Below are 20,950 nucleotides of genomic sequence, written 5' to 3' on the forward strand. Positions count from 1 at the left end.
GCAGTCTGGAAGGAGACGCCTCGTCACTTCCGTGACAAGGCGACTCCAGGCCGAACCACTGCTTTTTCCCTTTTTCCCCACACACACACAGAGACGCATTCATGTGACGAACACAAGCCGACTCCGCCCCCCTCCCGAAGACAGCGTTGCCAATTATTGCTGCGTCATTGAGTCCGGCCATAGTCGGATCTGATGAGACCAGGGCGCGAACCCCGGTCCCCAGTGGGCAACTGCATCGACACAAAGCCGATGCTTAGACAGCTACACCACCGCGGACCCCTCTATTCTTTTTTCTAAAACTGAAATCAATCTAATCTGAGCTGATCTAATCTAATATGAACAGCCTTGGGTGTGGGCAAATTACCAGGGCAACCGGGGCTGAGGGATCCGTCCAAATCAGCATTCTGGGTCTGACACTATATTTTCATCTGAAAAAAAAATTAAATAAACAACACAATAATATTTAACTTTCAACTGATGTTTAAAAACACACACTACAGAAAAGATACTTGTCATTTTTGTGTACTACATCTTGTTTCGGGTGAATATGAAATGTTGTCCCTCCTACCTCTGAGTAAACTCTCTGACGTGTCAGGTTGTTGCCCATATTCTACAAGAGGAGCACACACTCCGTCCTGGACTCGAAAAAACACAAAAACACACACACACACACACACATGCGCGTGTCACTACACACATTCTCCAACCTTGTCACTACTACCATCACCCGTACAGTAAATACAATATCTAACAACACAGACCACCCAGTAAATGAACACTTCACACTACGAGCTATTTGCCCACTGCAACACAAATACCCCACTCACCAAACTGTGTTGACTGCATGTTATAGAAAAATAACAGGAAAATATTAAGTAAGGAAAACATCTAAAACCAAATAATTTTCATTAAAAACTAATGTGAAATACATGATTCTATAATAATGGACTGGATTTGTATTTCACAGAAACTGTACAGGAGTTTTCCTTGTACCTTTGGAGGATCTGGGATCAACTCGTCATCCTGAACTTCATCACAGCAGTCCTCGAGATCCGCTAACCAGGCAGGAATCCTGGAGTCAGGGTCCAGAGGCTGGCCTTTACCAAAGAAGGGATGAAGTGGTACAGTTTTAAAGTGTGACATCAACCCCAGTATCAGTGGGCCTCCAGGCTGTTATCAAGCTGGCGTCATGTACACTGAGGCAGACACTACATCACCACAAGCACAAGAAAACATGAAGAAGTACTGGGAGTGATCTGATTGGTTCTAGATACCTACAGGCCTGTAGCTCTAGTCAGCATACTATCACAAGTCCCAGAAACACTCCTGCTGGATAGAGGGCATGAGTTTATCAACTCCACGGATCACCAGTGTGGTTTTAAAGCTAAACATGGCACTGACTTATGTATATATGCCTTAAAGGAAATTATTAATAAATACAGAGGCCAAAACTCATCGGTTCTTATGTGTTTTATTGATGCTTCTCAAGCTTTTGATCGTGTTAATCACAGAAAGTTGTTTGTTAAATTGAGTCAAAGAGGGGTGCCTAAATACCCTGTGAGAATCCTGGTTTATTGGTATGCCCACCACACTATGCAAGTGAAATGGGGCAATAGTGTTTCAGCCCCAATTGGGGTCAGCAATGGTGTCAGACAAGGGGGAGTTCTGCCTCCAGTTCTCTACAGTCTATATACTGATGATTTGTCCAAGCAGTTGAAAGCCTGTAACACTGGGTGCATGATGGGTAATACCTTGGTGAACCATATTATGTATGCAGATGACCTTGTCATTCTTAGTCCCTGTAGCGCTGCTCTCCAGCAGCTCCTTGATATATGTTATATGTACGGTGTGGAGCAGGATATCAAATACAATGCTAGTAAGAGTGTTGTCATGATCCGCAGATCTCTTCTCATCATCAGCCGCTTCTCTAGGGTCGGGTCGCGGTGGCAGCAAGCTATGTAAGGGCACTCCAGACGTCCCTCTCCCCAACAACGCCCTCCAGCTACTCCTGGGGGATCCCAAGGCATCCCCAGGGCAGACTGGACACATAGTCCCTCCAGCGAGTTCTGGGTCTACCCTGGGGTAACCTCCTAGTTGGACGTGCTTGGAAAACCTCCAAAGGAAGGCGCCCAGGAGGCATCCTAAATCAGATGCCCGAACCACCTCAACTGGCTCCTTTCAACGCAAAGGAGCAGCGGCTCTACTCCGAGCTCCCTCTGGATGTCTGAGCTCCTCACCCTATCTCTAAGGCTGAGCCCAGACCCGCTACAGAGGAAACTCATTTCAGCCGCTTGTATCTGCGATCTCACCCTTTCAGCCACTACCCAAAGCTCATGACCATAGGTGAGGGTTGGAACAAAGACTGACTGGTAAATTGAGAGCTTTGCCTTCTGGCAAAGCTAATTATTAAATTATCTAAAATTTCATGATTTTAAATTGTCTGATAATAATCTTGGGGTATGTAATAAGGTGAAATATCTTGGACATTATATTACTGAACAAATGAAAGATGATGATGACATTTATAGGCAATGCCGCATGATATCTGCACAAGCAAACACTCTGTCACGCAAGTTTGGTATGTGTTCAGTTAGTGTGAAGACGTCTCTGTTCAGAGCATATTGTACACACTTTATACTGCCCCCCTGTGGTCACACTACATATTGTACACCACTTTATACTGCGCCCCTGTGGTCAAACTACAAAAAAGCAAGCTTACAGAGGCTACAAGTAGCGTATAATGATGCAGTGAGAATAGTAAAGTCAAGTCAATGGTGTAGTGCAAGTGAAATGTTTTTGGCTGCAGCAGTCAACACCTTTCAGGCTCTTCTAAGAAATCTCACGTATAAATTTATTTGCCGGTTCAATGACTCTGATAATGTAATTATCATGAGTTTAACTAATATAAGATTCAGTGCCACACGCTACCAATCCCGGCAGTGGGACCACTGGTATAGCTGCCATCTTATAAGACACTGACTTGTTCATTTTATATTATTTTATTGTTTTTACTCTGTGTATTGTCTAGGGTTTATCTTTTACCTATGGTTCTTATCTTTTATGGCTTTATTCTTTCTTCTCTTGTTTTGTTTAATTTTTTTTTACCTTGTCTTTGTTTGTTATGGACCCTGAGTCTGCAGTAAAGCTGTGAGTTGAGGTGAGGTGAGTTGAGCTGAGTTGAGTTGAGTTGAGGTGAGACTGGTTCTCTGGTTCTTTGTGCTTGTTCTTTTTCAGCTCTGCTGCCCACAAAATGAGTTTACAAGCACAGCTAAACTGGTCACACCAGACCACTTGGGGATCTAGCAGCAGAACTATCTGGTGTACTGATTTCTAGTGCGTAGAACTAGTTCTGTTATGAACTCAAGAACATGGGATTTAAAAAAAAAGTGTAGCATAGTGTTCAAAAAAGGGGAAAACTTGGTAAATTTACTAGATTTTTTAGTTGTAAGTGGTGTCTACCTTGTTGTAAGTGCAGTTTATTTCAGATTCACTTTAGGTTTATTGTGTCCTTGGTTAAATTAGGCTTAAGTGTGGTTTGGGTTATGCTACATTTTGTTTGGCATGAGCAAAGTTTGCTTTTTCTTCGCTACTTTAAATGTTCAGTGTTTCCTGGAACATTCCTGTATTGTATTCTCTGGCTTTCTGTCATGCTGCCTCTGACATACTACAGTAATCACGTTTCTTTAGCCTCTCCACACCTCTTAGTCTATTACTGAAGGGACATCACCTAATATTTTCACTAATTTTACATACAAATACCTCTGGGATGTTTTTTATACTTGCATTTTTTTCTTGTCACATTTTCAAAATTATATAATCTATAGACAACACTGAAATATAAAAACATATCAACATTACTTTTCCTAACTTTTTCGTTGTATTTACATGTCGTTACCTGAGTCTGACGTGTGTACTATGTGTGTTATGTGAGTATTGCAGTCGTAACAACATTACAACAATATACATTAACATATCTTGTACAATTTCAAACAATTATTGGCACCACCGATGGAAAATGTAGCATCATGACGTTCACCTGGGCTCTCCGGGACTTGTAGCGGCCCGCCGGTCCCATGGCAGTGTTGGACCAAGGCCTGGTAGTCAAGATCTGGTGCACTAGAGGTTCTGGTTCTGAAAACCCAGCAGGGGTGGGGCTTGTTTAGCTCAGTTTCTCTGTCAGTAATCTGACAGTGGAAAGTTTAAAGACATAAAAAAGGGTTAGCGGCTTGTTCAGTTTTTAAAGAGTATATCTTCGTTTAAATCTAGGTGGTCTTAGTTGGCGCTGGCTGAAGTTGACTAAACTGATCTTAAAATTTGACGTTGAGTGAGCTGAAGGTCAAAGCAGTTTCCTTCTTTGTTGAGTTAACTTTTTAGCTAAATATCATGCTTTTTGGGGTTTTCCCGTTCCTCTAGTGTGTTATATAGCTGGGAGGTGCATGTTAAACGCCTGCAGAGTTGCAAAGCCCCAAGTCCACTCCAAAGGGAGTTATTCTCTCTGACAGAAAACACTGCCTGAAACGCCTTGTTTGTAGTCCAGCGTTTTCCTCCATGACTTACATAGGTCACTATGTAGCACATCTTCATAATCCCTGCCTCGCGGCTAGTCTGGGCTGCCTTCAGCACAGACATGAGGGTATGGACTGAGCGCCAGGCTTCCAGAAGTTGGCCAATCAGAAGAAAGCAGTGGGGTTTTAGGGGTGGGGGATGAACTGCAGGGCTGCATAAAGGGCCAATTTAAGATGAATAAGGATTTTTTTTTTAACTTTGAATCTTGCAACGCTACTGTAGTGGAACCCCAGAATAAAGATATAGAGCTGGAATGAGTATGGCATGGCCTATTAAAGGGACACAATTACTATCCATCCTTTATCCAAACCACTTATCCAGCTCTCAGGGTCGCGGGGATGCTGGAGCCTATCCCAGCAGTCATTGGGTGGCAGGTGGGGAGACACCCTGGACAGGCCGCCAGACCATCACAGGGCCGACACACACACACACACACATTCACACCTAGAGACAATGTAGTACGGCCGATTCACCTGACCTACATGTCTTTGGACTATGGGAGGAAACCGGAGCACCCGGAGGAAACCCATGCAGACACCACATGCAAACTCCACACAGAGGACAACCCGGGACGACCCCCAAGGTTGGACTACCCCGAGGCTCGAACCCAGGGCCTTTTTTTTGCTGTGAGGTGACCAGGCTAACCACTACACCACTGTGTCAGCCTGTATAAACTCAAGAACACGTAATAAAAAAAATGCACAGCTTTCACGTTTAAAAACATTGGTATGAATCAGAATCATGTTTGTTGGCCATGTAGGTTTGCCCATACAAGGAATGTGACTCTGGTTTCATGGCTCTCTCAGTGTACTTAACATAGAATAACAACACTACAACGCAACAATCTGCAGATATAAACACAAGGATTGACTTGCACGGGTGAAATAAGCGGTGATGAAGTGCAGTGGTGAAGAGAACATGTTATGTAGAGTTTGTGTAAACTGAACTGAGTTTAACTTAAGTTTGCTGTAAGTGTTTACATTAACTTAAACTTAATTTATTTACTTATTTTGGACATGTGACAAATTGCTTTACCTTAAAGCTGTGAAGGGAGGAAACCTCAGACTCTGCTCCCGACATGGCAACTAGGTGACCTCCTCTGGGCCTGAGGAGAGGAGAGGAAGGGAAAGGAGAGGAGCAGGAAAAATCAGTAACTTTCAAATCCAGAAAGAAAACACTCAATTATCAAAGAAAATAACGACTACATCACTCGTTCAAGTAACAATCCAAACAAACATGTCCCACCTTCTTCTACGATGATATCACTTCCTTGTTAACTGCATAAACAAGCCAACAGCAGAACCCTGTCATGTTCAATCCTGCACAGGCCTCACCATGCCAAAGGTTCTACTGCCTGGAATCAACTGGTACGAGCAACCAGAGATGATGTAAACACTTGTTTTTTGTTTAGTCATTTAAGTACCAACCCACCTTTTAAAACGCAGGGTAAAAAAGTTTGTAAAATTAATTGACAACTTTGCAGCAGTGCAGAAGATGACCACTATTTGTTTTATTGTTTGTTTTTTTCTTGCTTGAGGCAAGCTGAGCTCCAGGTCGAGACTTTTCTCTCACCTGGACCCAAAATGGAGGAATGAACTCCGGTCTTCCATCCGACCTACAGACTTGCCTATTTCCTCGAGGAAAGGTCTTAAAACTTTCATCTTCAAGGACTACTTCAATCCTAAAATGGCCAATAAGCATCTAGTGGCACTTTGTCCCTAATGAGTCACAATATGACTCATATTAGGGATATGAGTCATAATATGACTCATATTAGAACACACAAACAGTTAACAACACAGTCCACTCAGTGCAACACAGTCCAACAATTCCACTGTCTAGAGAACGAACGCCAGCCAGGATGACTGCCAGAACTGCCAGTCTGCATGGGCTAGCAGTTAGCTTAGCCTGCCCCGCTTCCGTGTCCTGTCAGACCGCCCTCGGTGTTTCCTCCTCGGATGCAGTTCCGGCAGGGCCATGGTCCCTGGGCCCACTGGACACAGCAAACGAGGCTCCTCCAGCCGATCCAACGCCAGCTCTCCCAGCCAGACACCTTCGACACACCTCCCCACATGCCACATGACAACACTAAAACACAGTCAAACACTAGGCGAGGCCGCTGCCAGACTGCCCTCGGTGTTATCGGAACTGCCGGTCTGCATGGGCTTGCAGTTAGCTTAGCCTGCCCCGCTTCCACATCCTGTCAGACCGCCCTCGGTGTTACATCTTCGGGTGCAGCTCCGGAGATACTGCTGATACAATGCTGTCTGATACGTAATGTCTGATAACAGTGCTACTTGTTTTAACTATGTTCTGCAAGGTGTCCTTCAATGCTCTGAAACTGTTACTATTACTACTACTACTACTGCTACTACTACTACTACTTCTGGCTGCTCCCATTAGGGGTCGCGACAGCAGCTCATCCGTTTCCATCTCTTCCTGTCCTCTACATCTTCCTCTGTCACACCAGCCACCTGCATGTCCTCCCTCACCACATCCATGAACCTCCTCTTTGGCCTTCCTCTCCTCCTGTTCCCTGGCAGCTCCATATTCAGCATCCTTCTCCCAATATACCCAGCATCTGTCCTCCACACATGTCCAAACCATCTCATTCTTGCCTCTCTTGCTTTGTCCCCGAACTGTCCAACCTGAGCTGTCCCTCTGATATACTTGTAATATACTCCCTCTAATATACTTGTAATATACTCCCTCTGGTATACTTGAAATATACTCCCTCTAATATACTTGACTGCTCTGAAAGGCACCCATAAATAAAATGTATTATCATTATTATTGTCATTATTATTATTATCATTATTATTACTTTGTAATTTGATTCTCCTATTCTCCACGTCTTGATTTTATGACACACTAAAGCAGTTGACATGACATGAGCTCTCGGCTATGACGTGAGTACTGTTTAGCAAATGCACTCCTACTATTATTACTACAACTACAACTACTGCTACTACTACTACTCTCTTCTCTTTGAAGTAGCTTTGGATAAATGCATCTGCTAAATCAAATATAAATGTAAAGTGATACAGTATTAATGAATGTTTCCTTGTAACAAACCTCGAAATGAAACTGGTGAGCTGAGACAAATACACCAGCCAGGATGAATTTACAAAGGAAGTACCTACATTTGTAACCCATCATATGTGACCCGTAGTTTTAAATACCTACATTTGTAACCCATCATATGTGACCCGTAGTTTTAAATACATCATCAACCTGAAAACTGAACCCCAGCAACTGACTGTGCTGGAAGTATTCAATATTAAGTAAACCATATATTAATAATAAATAATTATAGAAATCACTGGAATGTGACTATTTTATTAATCATAACAACTTGTGTGAAACTGACCTACAGAACTAACACACACCTCGGGGTCCTCAGAGGACTTTGAGAAGGATGGGTACAACGGTGTGCAGTCAAAATGCTCCTCAACCCATCTGGCCCAGGTCTGGGTCTGGACCATGGGTGATAGTGCAGTAGTCGCTTCAGTGGGGGACGCAGAGCACAGTGGCACACGGGGCAATCCACACACTGGGGCAGGGAGCCTGGGCAGACAGGGCATTAAGAGAGAGAGAAAGAATCAGAATCAGAATACTTTATTCACCCCCGAGGGGAAATTGGGTTTGACTCTGTTGGGGTGACTGGTTCTATCATGTTTGCATGTTTATCGCTGACTTTCTTTACTTATCAAAGACGCAAGTACTGGTAACTGTCTCATTACATTACATGACATGACATGACATGACATGACATCAGTCATTTAGCCGACGCTTTTATCCAAAGCGACTTACAATAAGTGCATCATTTAACGTAGGAAATCAGGAGAAATACTAGTCATCAGAGGTCATAAGCGCACCTTCTCTCTAAACAAGCATCTAAGAGCAAAACCAGTGCTAAAGTAAAAGCGCAAGAAAGAGGGGTTTTTTTTTGTTTTTTGTTTTTTTTTAATGAGTGATACAATAAGTGCTAAGAACAAGTAACAGGGTAGTAGTTCTCGAAGAGGTGAGTTTTCAACCTGCGCCGAAAGATGGGCAGCGACTCCGCTGTCCTGACATCAGTGGGGAGTTCATTCCACCACTGTGGGGCCAGGACAGAAAAGAGCCGGGACCGGGTTGATCAGCAGCAGGGGCCTCTGAGCGACGGGGTAACCAGGCGTCCCGAGGCAGCAGAGCAAAGTGGTCGGGCGGAGGTGTAGGGCTTGACCATGGCCTGGAGATAGGAAGGAGCTGTTCCTTTCACTGCCCTGTAGGCCAGCACCAGAGTCTTAAACTGGATGCGAGCAGCTACTGGGAGCCAGTGTAGGGAACTTAGGGCGGTTGAACACCAGACGAGCTGCAGCTTTCTGAACAAGCTCCAGAGGTCTGATGGCCGACGCCGGGGCGCCACCAAGGAGGGAGTTGCCATAGTCCAGCTGGGAGATGACAAGAGCCTGGATGAGCACCTGTGCCGTCTCATCGGTGAGGAATGGGCGAATCCTCCTGATGTTATAAAGGAGAAATCTGCAGGAACGAGCAACTGATGCAACGTTTGCAGCAAATGACAGTTGGTCGTCCAGGATCACACCCAGATTCCTCAAAGTCCGAGTTGGTGTCACCACGGTGTTGTCAATGGTGTCAATGGTGATGGCCAGGTATCGGTGCGGGCAACCTTTCCTCGGGAGGGACATCAGCTCTGTCTTGTCTCTGCCATGGTAACTGTCTCTGCCATGGTAAAGAAATACAGATAACCCATCGATTACCAGAACCGCTTATCTTGCTCTCAGGGTCGCGGGGATGATGGAGCCTATCCCAGCAGTCACTGGGCAGCAGGCAGGCAGACACCTTGGACAGGCCGCCAGGCCATCACAGCCCCCCCCCCCCCCCACACACACACACACACATACACAAACATTCATACCTATGGACAATTTAGTACGGCCGAGTCACCTGACCTACATGTCTTTGGACTGTGGGAGGAAACCGGAGCACCCGGAGGAAACCCACGCAGACATGGGGAGAACATGCACACTCCACACACAGGATGACCCGGGACGACCCCCCCAAGGTTGGACTACCCCAGGGCTCGAACCCAGGACCTTCTTGCTCTGAGGCAACCACGCTAACCACTGCGCCACCATGCTACATGTGTGTTTTTTTAATTGTGTCCGGTGCGTTAGATCGTGAGAATATCATGAAGTCAGCAACTTCCAAATAAGTCATGCCTACCTCCAGCGGACAGGAGAGAACAGAAGAGACGCGTTACACAGAGGACGTCGTTACTGTCCTTGGCGACTTTAACAAAGGGACTCTCAGCCATGAACCGCTAAAAGAGTTCTTCCTTCTGCGATCAGTAGTATGTTTTCTTAAGACCCCATTTACTTGGGGAGAGAACGTATTTAAGGAAACAGGTTGTCAAGGCCTTTAAACGGTCATGACCAGATAAAAATAAAATTAACATTTCACATCTTATTTTAAAATGACCTTGGAGGAAGGCAGAGGTGCGGGTGACTGGCATGGAACCATCACAAGGGATGGTGAGAAGCTCCTCTGTTGTCATGGAGACACGGTCGTGGTGGCTGCTAGCTGGGAGATTCAGGAAGTCTAGCTCCCCATCAGTCAGCTGCTCCCGAAGAACTGTAGGCAGAAATGAAAAATATACCATGAATTTGGAAAATATATATATATAGTGCCATGAAAAAGAATTTGGCCCCGTCCCGATTTCCTATATTTGTGCATCTTTGTCATACTTCGCTGTTTCAGATCTTCATACAAAATGTAACACAAAATTAAGAGAACCTGAGTAAACACAAAATTCAGTTTTGAAGTGATATGATGATTATTTAAGGACAAAAGTTATCCAACACCAATTGACCCTGTTTGGGAAAAGTAACTGTTACTCATTCAACCAATTAACTAAATCTAATTGATCACTGGATTCAATTAGAGCGGACACATCCAGGCTTGACTTATAACAGCCCCGTTGAATCTCAACTTGACTTATAGAGAACCTCACCATCAACGTCACCATCACTATGTCGCCATCAAATGAAATTCCAGAGGGGCGTCCGGGTAGCGTACCAGTCTATTCCGTTGCCTACCAACACGGGGATCACCAGATCGAATCCCCGTGTTACCTCCAGCTTGGTTGGGCATCTCTACAGACACAATTGGCCGTGTCTGCGGGTGGGAAGCTGGATGTGGATGTGTGTCCTTGTCGCTGTGCTACCGCCTCCTCTGATCGGTCGGGGCACCTGTTCGGTGGGGGGGACCGGGGCAATAGTTTCACCAGGGACACTACGTCCCCTTGGTGAAACTCCCAACTGTCAGCTGAAAAGAAGCGGCTGGCGACTCCACATGTATCGGCGGAGACATGTGGGAAGTCTGCAGCCCTCCCCGGATGGGCAGAGGGGGTGGAGTAGCGACCAGGACGACTCAGAAGAGTAGGGTAATTGGCCAGATACAATTGGGGAGAAAAAGGAGGGGGGGATTCCGGGGGAGATGAGGGGAAAAAAAAGTTGTTGAGATATATCAGTCTGGAAAGGGTTACAAAGCCACCTCTAAGGTTCTGGTTCTCCAGTGAACCACAGTGATAGCCATTGTCTCCAAACAGAGAAAACCTGGAACAGTGGTGAATCTTCCCAGGAGTGGCCAGCCAACCAAAATTCCTCCAAGGATGCAGCGACGACTCATCCAGGAGTCATAAAAATAAAAACCAGGACATCATCTTAAGAACTGCAGCCCTCTCCAGCCTCAGCTAGAGAGGCCTACAGTAATCAGGAACCAGGAACACTTTGTCATTTCACTTCCTGCATTTGCACACATGAAATGAAACGAAACGCCGTTTCCCACAGCCCACAGCAGTACAACACAAAGACAAAAACACATCCAAAAACTACAAGAACACACATACCCAAACAAGTCCAACACATAAATCACTGTCCAAGGGAACGAACGCCAGCCAGGATGAATGTTAGAACCACCGGTGTGCATGAGCTAGCAGTTAGTTTAGCCCGCCTCACTTCCTGTCAGACCACCCTCGGCATTCCCTCCTCAGGCACAGCTCCAGGCAGGGGCCGTGGTCCCCGGGCCCACCGGACAAAGCAGAACAAGCTCTCCAAGCCGATCCAGCGCCAGCTCTCCCAGCCAGACACCCTCGACACACCTCCCCGCACTCCTCACGACGACATCAAAACACCACAGTCAACACCAGATGAGGCCCTCGCCAGACCGCCCTCGGTGTTATCAGAACTGCCGGTCTGCATGGGCTAGCAGTTAGCTTAGCCCGCCCCTCTCTCCCTGCCGATCCAGCGCCAGCTCTCCCAGCCATCAAACGAAGACAAAACTTAGATGCAGACATGGACGAAGACATGGCATGGACGTACTAGGTGAGGCCGCCGCCAATGTGAATTCGCACCGCCAACTTCCGACACCAGAAGCGGTGTGGGAAAGAGAAGATAAGAAAGAGACTGGGCAAAAATTGAATTCATGGGAGAGTTGCAAGGTGCAAAACCAAGAGAAACATTAGTGCTCATCTCACATATGCAAGAAAGCACACTGATGACCCTCAAACCTTTTGGGATACTGTTCTGTGGACAGACGAGAAAAAAGTCTTTTTGGAAGACACAGCTCCCGTTATGTTTGGCATAAAGCAAAAAAAAAAAAAAGCATCTCCCAATAAGAACATCATACCAAAAGTCGAACATGGTGGTGGTAGTGTGATGGTGTGGGGAGGCTTTGCTGTCTCAGGGCCTGGAAGACTTGCCATCATTGAAGAAACCATGAATTCTGCTCTCTACCAGAAAATTAAGAGGGGAATGTCCGGTCATCAGTCTGTGATCTGAAGTTGAAGCGTAACTGGATTGTGCAGCAAGGTCAAGGTAATCTTTATTACCCCAGAGGGGCAATATGTTGCAGAGCCAGCAGTAAATACAATCAACATTAACAATCAACATGCAGACCGATCAACACACAAACAATTCATACAAAGAAAGGGCCAATAGCAGCAGGGACAAATTAATTCTTAAATCTCTTGGTCCTGCATCTTGGCAGATTATAGCTGCAACCAGATGGAAGCAACCTGAACCCACTGAACAAGGGGCGACTAGGGTCAGCAAGAATTGACTGAGCCTTCTTTGTGGCTCTGACTTTGTACACACGGAAGAGGTCATTTAGCTTTGTGCCTGCAATTTTCCTGCACTTCTTAAAAATTCCGTTCCTGTTTTTCAAGGTAAGTGACCCAAACCAGCAAATAAAAGAGAAGGTTAGATCAGACTCAATAAAACCAGTGGACCGGGGCTCCGGTGGCGGTCTGGCAGCGGCCTCGCCTGGCGTTGACTGTGGTGTTTTTGGTGTTGTCGTGTGGAGTGGGGGGAGGTGTGTCGAGGGTGTCTGGCTGGGAGGGCTGGCATTGGATCGGATGAGGGATCCTGGTCTGCTGCTTCAGTTTGGCCCGGGGACCACGGCGGCCTGACAGGATGTGGAAGCGGGGCAGGCTAAGCTAACTGCTAGCCCATGCAGACCGGCAGTTCCGACAGTCATCCTGGCTGCGTCCGTTCCCTTGGACAGTGATTTTTTTGTTGTTGTTCCGTTTGGATATATGTGTTAGTTTAGACACATGTGTTAGTTAGTATGTGTGTTCTTGAAGTTCTTGTAGTGTTCGGATATGTGTTTTTTTCTTTGTACTATAAGTATAGGAGTAGTACCTTTCCTAAATGGCCTTTTGTGGCGTCCTAGACTGGTCTCCATCCACCCCAGCATCATGTGAAGCACAAAATATAGCCTCTCCATGATGAATGACTGTCCGTGCGTGGTGAAGAGCCACACCCTCCTCGCGGTCATCCTGTTAACGTTGTCAGGAGACGACAGAGCAGAACACGGTGGATCTAGAGGAGTAAACCTCGATATTAAATCCTGCTACTCCTATGGGTAGCAGTGGTCCTCGCTGCATTCATCGATAGACTGATGTGATGGACCAGAGGACATCGTGGCTTTGCAGATGATCAATGCATCTTGACAATGGAAAGGCACAAACTCTCCAGTTAGCAGAGAACCATAGAACTGCATGTGGAGTAGAGCTTTAAACAAACATGCGCAACTGAAACCCTATAGGGGCGTCCTGACGGATGACCTAGGTGAGGTGAGGAGGAGGTCTGTCTTTGTGTTGCCCTGCTGCGGGCTGGGGGAAATGATATTTCGTAATGACAAATAAAGTGTTCCTGATTCCTGAAGAGTAAAGCAGCAGGACAACGATCCAAAACACAAGAGTAAGTCCACCTCAGAATGGTTCAAAAGAAACAAAACTACTGTTCTGGAGTGGCCTAGTCAAGGTCCTTACTTGAAACCCATCGAGATGTTGTGGCAGGAGAGTGGGCCAAAATTCTGACACAGAGATATGAAAGACTGATCCCCAATTATAGGAAGCGCTTGGTTGCAGCTGTTGCTGCTAAAGGTGGCACAACCAGTAATCAAACCTGCAGTGCGGAACTTTTGTCCATCCCCTTCTGGCAGTGAGAGTAATTGCTTCTCTTCTTTCAGCCCTCTCCAGCGAGGAAACGCTACACCAACGGTTATCAGTGTTTGTTCTTGCCATCGGTCGCTTTCTTTCTTTCTTTCTTTGTTACTTTAATCCATCCTCTGAACGCCGACTTTCTTTTTTCTCTGGAGCATCAGCAACTTTTCTCGGACCCTTCTTAGGTTTTCCCGCCATACGGTTCCAGGCCTGGAAGCTTTCTGGCAGAAAGCCCTGAAGGTAAGTCAGTTAGAGGCACACAAACGCTTTCATCGCATGGAAGTTCAGCTCTGGCAAAGCAACCACTGCTGACTGACACTAAACGCATCACCACACATCACCTTCAGTGTGCTGTTGTAGGAATCCCGTGAGGGAATGGCACCACAGACACCAGGTTTAAAACTCCGGTACCCTGCGAAATACAGAGAGATTTACCTGGCAGTTACAGGCTTAATCATCATTGCCTGAACTCATTTGGCAAGGGTTTGAATGTCACAGACATTCATTTATATGTAAAATTCCCGCACTCTAGCTTTAACTTCAGGGGGGCAATTAATTTTTCACATTGGTGATATGGGTGTGGGATAACTTTTTTCCAGGAATCGCCAGTTCGAATCCCCATGTTACCTCCGGCTTGGTTGGGCGTCCCTACAAACACTATAAGCCGTGTCTGCGGGTGGGAAGCTGGATGTGAGTATGCGTCCTGGCCACTGCAGTAGCGCCTCCTCTGGTCAGTAGGGGTGCCTGTTCGGGGGGATTGGAAACTGGGGGGAATAGCGTGATTCTCCCACGCGCTACGTCCCCCTGGTGAAATTCCTCACTGTCAGGTGAAAAGAAGCGGCTGGTGACTCCACATGTATCGGAGGAGGCATGTGGTTATCTGCAGCCCTCCCCGGATCGGCAGAGGGGGTGGGAAAAAGCCACACAAAAAAAGATAACTTTTTCCTTCAATAAATGAAATGATCATGTAAAAACTGTATTTTGTGTTTACTCAGGTTCTGCTTGTCTTACATTACATTCTGTATGAAGATCTGAAAACATTCAGTGTGACAAATATGCAAAAATACAGGAACTCAGGAAGTAGGCAAATACTTTTTCACAGTACTGTGTATATATATATATATACAGACACACACACACACACATATATGTGTGTGTGTGTGTATATACAAATAACATGACTTCGTATCTCACAAATCTATGCATATAAATTCAGACATGCATGCGTTTAAAAATTGAGAATTGTGTGTACATAAAATGTTTTTTAATAAAACATCCTTTAATATCAAACACTATTAAGAGACAGTATAACAAGTTTACGATGGTAGAAGATTGCTACATAAAATCAAGAGACTCTCCATAGCGAAGAGGAAGTACTTTTTTTCAGTTCACATTGTGGTATTTATACTGTTTGTACCAACTAGGTGGGAACGATAACCTACCATCTTTGTTTCGCAGTGTCATCTTGGGCTTTGTGGGGGAAGTGAAAAGGACAAGTCTTCCAGTCGACGCCCTTCCGTCCTGACGTCCCCTCTCAAAGTCGGCGATGTAGGCCTCCAGCGCCTCAGATGCTGATTCATAGTCCTGCATGGAATCAAACAACCAGAAAAATAGCAAATCAACACTTAGATCAATCATTTAATGTAATGTTATATCAGACAATTAATTAATCAGACAAACAATTAATATTGAGGAAACTTTCTGACGCCAAGCCTTTACATCTTCTAGAGTTTATGGGTCTAGAGTGACAGACAAGTTTTATAGTGATGTGCTACGTCCTATAGCGCTGAAACAACACAGAACTAGTCACACAACACTAAAATTCTATACTAATAAATAACATACTTAAAAGTCATAAACTACTAGCGTCCGGGTAGCGTAGCGGTCTATTCCGCTGCCTACCAACACAGGGATCTTCGGTTCGAATCCCCGTGTTACCTTCGGCTTGGTCGGGCATCTCTACAGACACAATTGGCCGTGTCTGTGGGTGGGAAGCCGGATGTGGGTATGTGTCCTGGTCGCTGCACTAGCGCCTCCCCAAGTCGATCGGGTGCCTGTTCGGGAGGAGGAGAAACTGGGGGGAACAGTGTGATCTTCCCACGCGCTACGGCCCCCTGGTGAAGCTCCTCACTGTCAGGTGAACAGAAGCAGCTGGCGACTCCACATGTATCGGAGGGGCATGTGGTAGTCTGCAGCCCTCCCCGGATCGGCAAAGGGGGCGGAGCAGCGACTGGGACGGCTCGAAAGAGTGGGGTAATTGGTTCAACTGGGGAGAAAAATGAGGAAAAAATCCAAAAAAGAGGGGGAAAAAAAGTCATAAATAACTTAACCTTGTCGCCATATCGAATTGTGGTGTTGACTTCTGGAGATAAGAGGCCGCTCCTCAGGTGACCAGAGCCTCCCAGCAGGGAGGTGATGGTAGAATCAGGGGAACGGAAGTCCCCTGTACCAACAAGTGATGTCATACTGAAAAATAAATACACAAGATAAGACAAGAAGCACAAGTGTCAGAAGAAATATCACAAATACTACTGCTAGTGATGCAAATGCTATTACTACTAATGCTATTGCTGATACCACTACTGCCCAATTATAAACCAACGATGGCATTTGGTTACTCGTTAACATTCTCTCTCTCTCTCTCGCTCTCTCTCTCTCTCTCTCTCTCTCTCTCTCTCTCTCTCTCTGGCAACTTTTGAACTTCCTAGCTGGCGAAGCTAAACTGTCGATATACACTCACCGGCCACTTTATTAGGCACACCTGTAAAACTGCTCGTTAACGCAAATTTCTAATCAGCCAATCACATGGCAGCAACTCAATTCATTTAGGCATGTAGACATGGTCAAGACGATCTGCTGCAGTTCAAACTGAGCATCAGAATGGGGAAGAAAGGTGATTTAAGTGACTTTGAACATGGCATGGTTGTTGGTATTTCAGAAACTGCTGATCTACTGGGATTTTCACGCACAACCATCTCTAGAGTTTACAGAGAATGGTCCGAAAAAGAGAAAATATCCAGTGAGCGGCAGTTCTGTGGGCGAAAATGCCTTGTTGATGCCAGAGGTCAGAGGAGAATGGCCAGACTGGTTCGAGCTGACAGAAAGGCAACAGTAACTCAAATAACCACTCATTACAACCGAGGTATGTAGAAGAGCATCTCTGAACGCACAACACGTCGAACCTTGAGGCAGATGGGCTACAGCAGCAGAAGACCACACCGGGTGCCACTCCTGTCAGCTAAGAACAGGAAACTGAGGCTACAATTCGCACAGGCTCACCAAAATTGGACAATAGAAGATTGGAAAAACGTTGCCTGGTCTGATGAGTCTCGATTTCTGCTGCGACATTCGGATGGTAGGGTCAGAATTTGGCGTCAACAACATGAAAGCATGGATCCATCCTGCCTTGTATCAACGGTTCAGGCTGGCGGTGGTGATGGTGTAATGGTGTGGGGGATATTTTCTTGGCACACTTTGGGCCCCTTAGTACCAATTGAGCATCGTGTCAACGCCACAGCCTACCTGAGTATTGTTGCTGACCATGTCCATCCGTTTATGACCACAGTGTTCCCATCTTCTGATGGCTACTTCCAGCAGGATAACGCACCATGTCATAAAGCTTGAATCATCTCAGACTGGTTTCTTGAACATGACAATGAGTTCACTGTACTCAAATGGCCTCCACAGTCACCAGATCTCAATCCAATAGAGCACCTTTGGGATGTGGTGGACTGGGAGATTCGCATCATGGATGTGCAGCCGACAAATCTGCAGCAACTGCGTGATGCTATCATGTCAATATGGACCAAACTCTCTGAGAAATGTTTCCAGTACCTTGTTGAATCTATGCCACGAAGGATTAAGGCAGTTCTGAAGGCAAAAGGGGGTCCAACCTGGTACTAGCAAGGTGTACCTAATAAAGTGGCCAGTGAGTGTATATCACCAGAAAGAAAAAGAGAGAATGAAAACTGTGTGAAGAAACAGTCCCTGTGTTCACCTCTCTCGTAAAAACCCGGAGTTTTAACTGATTTTAAATTTCGTAAATTCATGAATAGCATGGTTGTATGTAAATCAAGCGGTGTTATAACGACGTCATCTGTTCAGTGATGAATGATGAATTAATGTTCAGTGACTTTTTCAGACAATGTTACTTCTGTAAGTCTTTGTTTCACAGCTGCTGTGAGTGTGTGACAATGTATCAAAGTAGTTTTTTTTAAGTCCAAAAGGTATCTCTCTCTGTCTCTGTATTTATTCCCTTGTGTTTTGAATATGGTTTATTTAAAAAAAAATAAAAGTTACTTTTAAAAAATCAAAATCAATCTCTGTCTGTCTCTCTCACACACACACACACACACACACACACACACAATAATTGAGTAGCAAACGTTATAGCTTGCTTACCGATTAGCTGGCTGGAAGTTGGGTCAAGTCCACGTTATTCTTTACCAAGCCATCCCTTCTTTACTAGGCCATCCCCGCTAAGCAGTTGGGCCTGGTACACGTACATGGAAAATTACTGCAACGAGCTGGATAAACGACAAGGGCGAAGGAAGATTGCCTGATGAGCACTTTCACTCTTTGCAAAGCACAGTATATTACATTTAAATGCACCGCTAACAAACAAATATTGATCAGCAGGGTGACTGATTGGCAGTGTGATTGATTGGCAGTGTGATTGGTTGATGCATTATTTGTAATTATCAGCTCGGGTTGTTTGCTGACGGTTGGCTAGAAAACGTGTCGACTAAACAAACGTTACCAGCCAGATGATCCTATAAATCAAAACACGGGTTTCTTTGTCAACACATGTCCACGGTTACTACGTTTGTCCGGTTTTAGGCAGCGCTGACAACTTTGTGTAAGAAAAGGAATAAATAAACACCGACTTACCGCTGCTCGACCGGGAAGTTTCTCAACAGGAAGTGCGTCACCGGAGATTCAAGGCTCGCGGGCCCCGTCTGTTGTTATGCACTGATTCAGGATCAGTTTTTCTTTTTTTTATTGACTCACATTCAAAAACATACAGAAACATACAATGACTCGTAGAGGAAATATAAGCCACACAACACAACACGGTTTTTAGGTTAGACCACTAGTCCCAAAAAAAACACACAAAACAAACCGTACAGCAAACCCACCGACTGATTCGCAGACGTTAGCCTGTTTTCGAGGCGTGACGTAGTCCTCGCTCCTTTTCCGGTTTAGAAAAAAAATCGTTAATAATTCAAACATTTAAAATAAAAATTTGAAATTAAAAACTAAGTCAAAAACTGTCGAAAAACACCATTGCTAAAATTTTATTGCAAAATGTATTTGTATATATTTAAAATTATTTTAAATTTATTTATCTTGAAAGAAATTGAACGTCTCTCGTCTCGTCTCATCTCGTCTCGTCTCGTCTCATCTCATCTTATCTCATCTCATCTTATCTCGTCTCATCTTATCTCATCTCATCTCATCTCATCTCATCTTCAGCATCTTCTCCGGGGTGGGGTCGTGGTGGCAGCAAGCTAAGTAGGGCACTCCAGACGTCCCTCTCCCCAGCAACGCCCTCCAGCTCCTCCTGGGGGACCCCAAAGCGTTCCCAGGCCAGATTGGACATGTAGTCCCCCCAGCGAGTTCTGGGTCTACCCCGGGTCTCCTCCCAGTTGGCCGTGCCTGGAAAACCTCCAAAGGGAGGCGCCCATGCAGGAGGCATCCTAATGAGATGCCCGAACCACCTCAACTGGCTCCTTTCGACGCGAAGGAGCAGCGGCTCTACTCCGAGCTCGCTCCGGATGTCCGAGCTCCTCACCCTAAACTGAACAATGTGTAAAACGTGTTTCTTTTTCTACAAACACAAATGCTGTGAGAACTGTTAACTTGTGTATGTCTTTATATAATGGAATGGGATGTACCCCTGGCTCCTTTTATTATTTATGTTCGTTTTGTATCCTGTTCTCTGCATACTAAATCTGTTGTTATAAAGATTGTTTGAAAAAAAAGTGAAAAATAAATCATTAATAATTTAAACATTTAAAATTTTAAAAAATTAAAAATTAAGTTAAAAATGTGTTAATAGACACCATTGCCAAAAAATGTATTACCAAATTTATTTATATACTCTTGCAAATCTGCGATAGTAGAGTAATTGTGCAGTGCTACAGTTATTTAGTAGTGTACTGATGTAGATTACGTCATTCAGTCAAGTGTCTCAGTCACAAAGTACTATTTAGTCGTATAGCAGCCTACCAGCCCACGTTGTTTCTTGTATTTGCAAATTTGGCTAAAAATATAAAACGGACTTAAGTATTATGTGCAAAATAATCCAAATCTTCAATTTTATGTTTATAAAAGACATACAAATGGCGTTTCACTTCGCTGGCGTGACAGCGTTTGTAGGTTGCCCATCTGCAACCCTTTTTAAATTCATTTAAACAGTTTCTATGTTGGTGTTTTCCTCATTTATGGAGAACTCCAGATTCTGTTGGCCCAACACTAATTTTAATGTGTGTTTGTTTGTTATTTTCTTCTCCTGTAGGGACTCCCAATTTGTATGGTATTTCACTTGGGGCCCAACTTTAAATTAAGATAAAGGTTAAGATTAGGGTCAAGGTTGAGGTTAGGGCCAGGGTTGTGGTGGAGGCTAAGGTTTAAAATGACAAGGTCAGAACTTGCTAAGGTGGTGCCATTGTGGTGAAATAGCATACAAATAGGGAGTACCTTTCCAGAGGGTGGCTTACGTTTTGTAGCCTACACAAGGCTGCAGTAAAATAATCTCGCTAGTAGGTTAATCTAGCCACTCTTAAATGTACCTAGTACTCCTCTCTAATTAAAATGTTGCTTTGTGTTGATTTTGTGGAATGGTGCCGGTGCTTGATTAGTAGCCCAATAGTC

General features: G+C 45.0%; 1 protein-coding gene across 1 annotated transcript; it reads right to left on the reverse strand.

Moving 5' to 3' along the window:
• Positions 1 to 345: 345 nt before the first annotated feature.
• c12h18orf54 (chromosome 12 C18orf54 homolog) lies at positions 346 to 19,259 on the reverse strand. The gene is made up of 12 exons (XM_056291114.1): positions 19,213 to 19,259; positions 18,965 to 19,032; positions 18,476 to 18,600; positions 16,405 to 16,540; positions 15,517 to 15,658; positions 10,048 to 10,200; positions 7,956 to 8,133; positions 5,602 to 5,671; positions 4,037 to 4,184; positions 994 to 1,097; positions 569 to 635; positions 346 to 428 (listed from the first exon to the last, which is right to left on the reverse strand). Exons 4-12 carry the CDS (start codon positions 16,537 to 16,539, stop codon positions 397 to 399), a joined length of 1,029 nt encoding a protein of 342 aa, XP_056147089.1. The 5' UTR covers position 16,540; positions 18,476 to 18,600; positions 18,965 to 19,032; positions 19,213 to 19,259; the 3' UTR covers positions 346 to 396.
• Positions 19,260 to 20,950: the final 1,691 nt, after the last annotated feature.

Source organism: Lampris incognitus, chromosome 12 (genome assembly GCF_029633865.1).
Source record: "Lampris incognitus isolate fLamInc1 chromosome 12, fLamInc1.hap2, whole genome shotgun sequence".
NCBI classification, from domain to species: domain Eukaryota; kingdom Metazoa; phylum Chordata; class Actinopteri; order Lampriformes; family Lampridae; genus Lampris; species Lampris incognitus.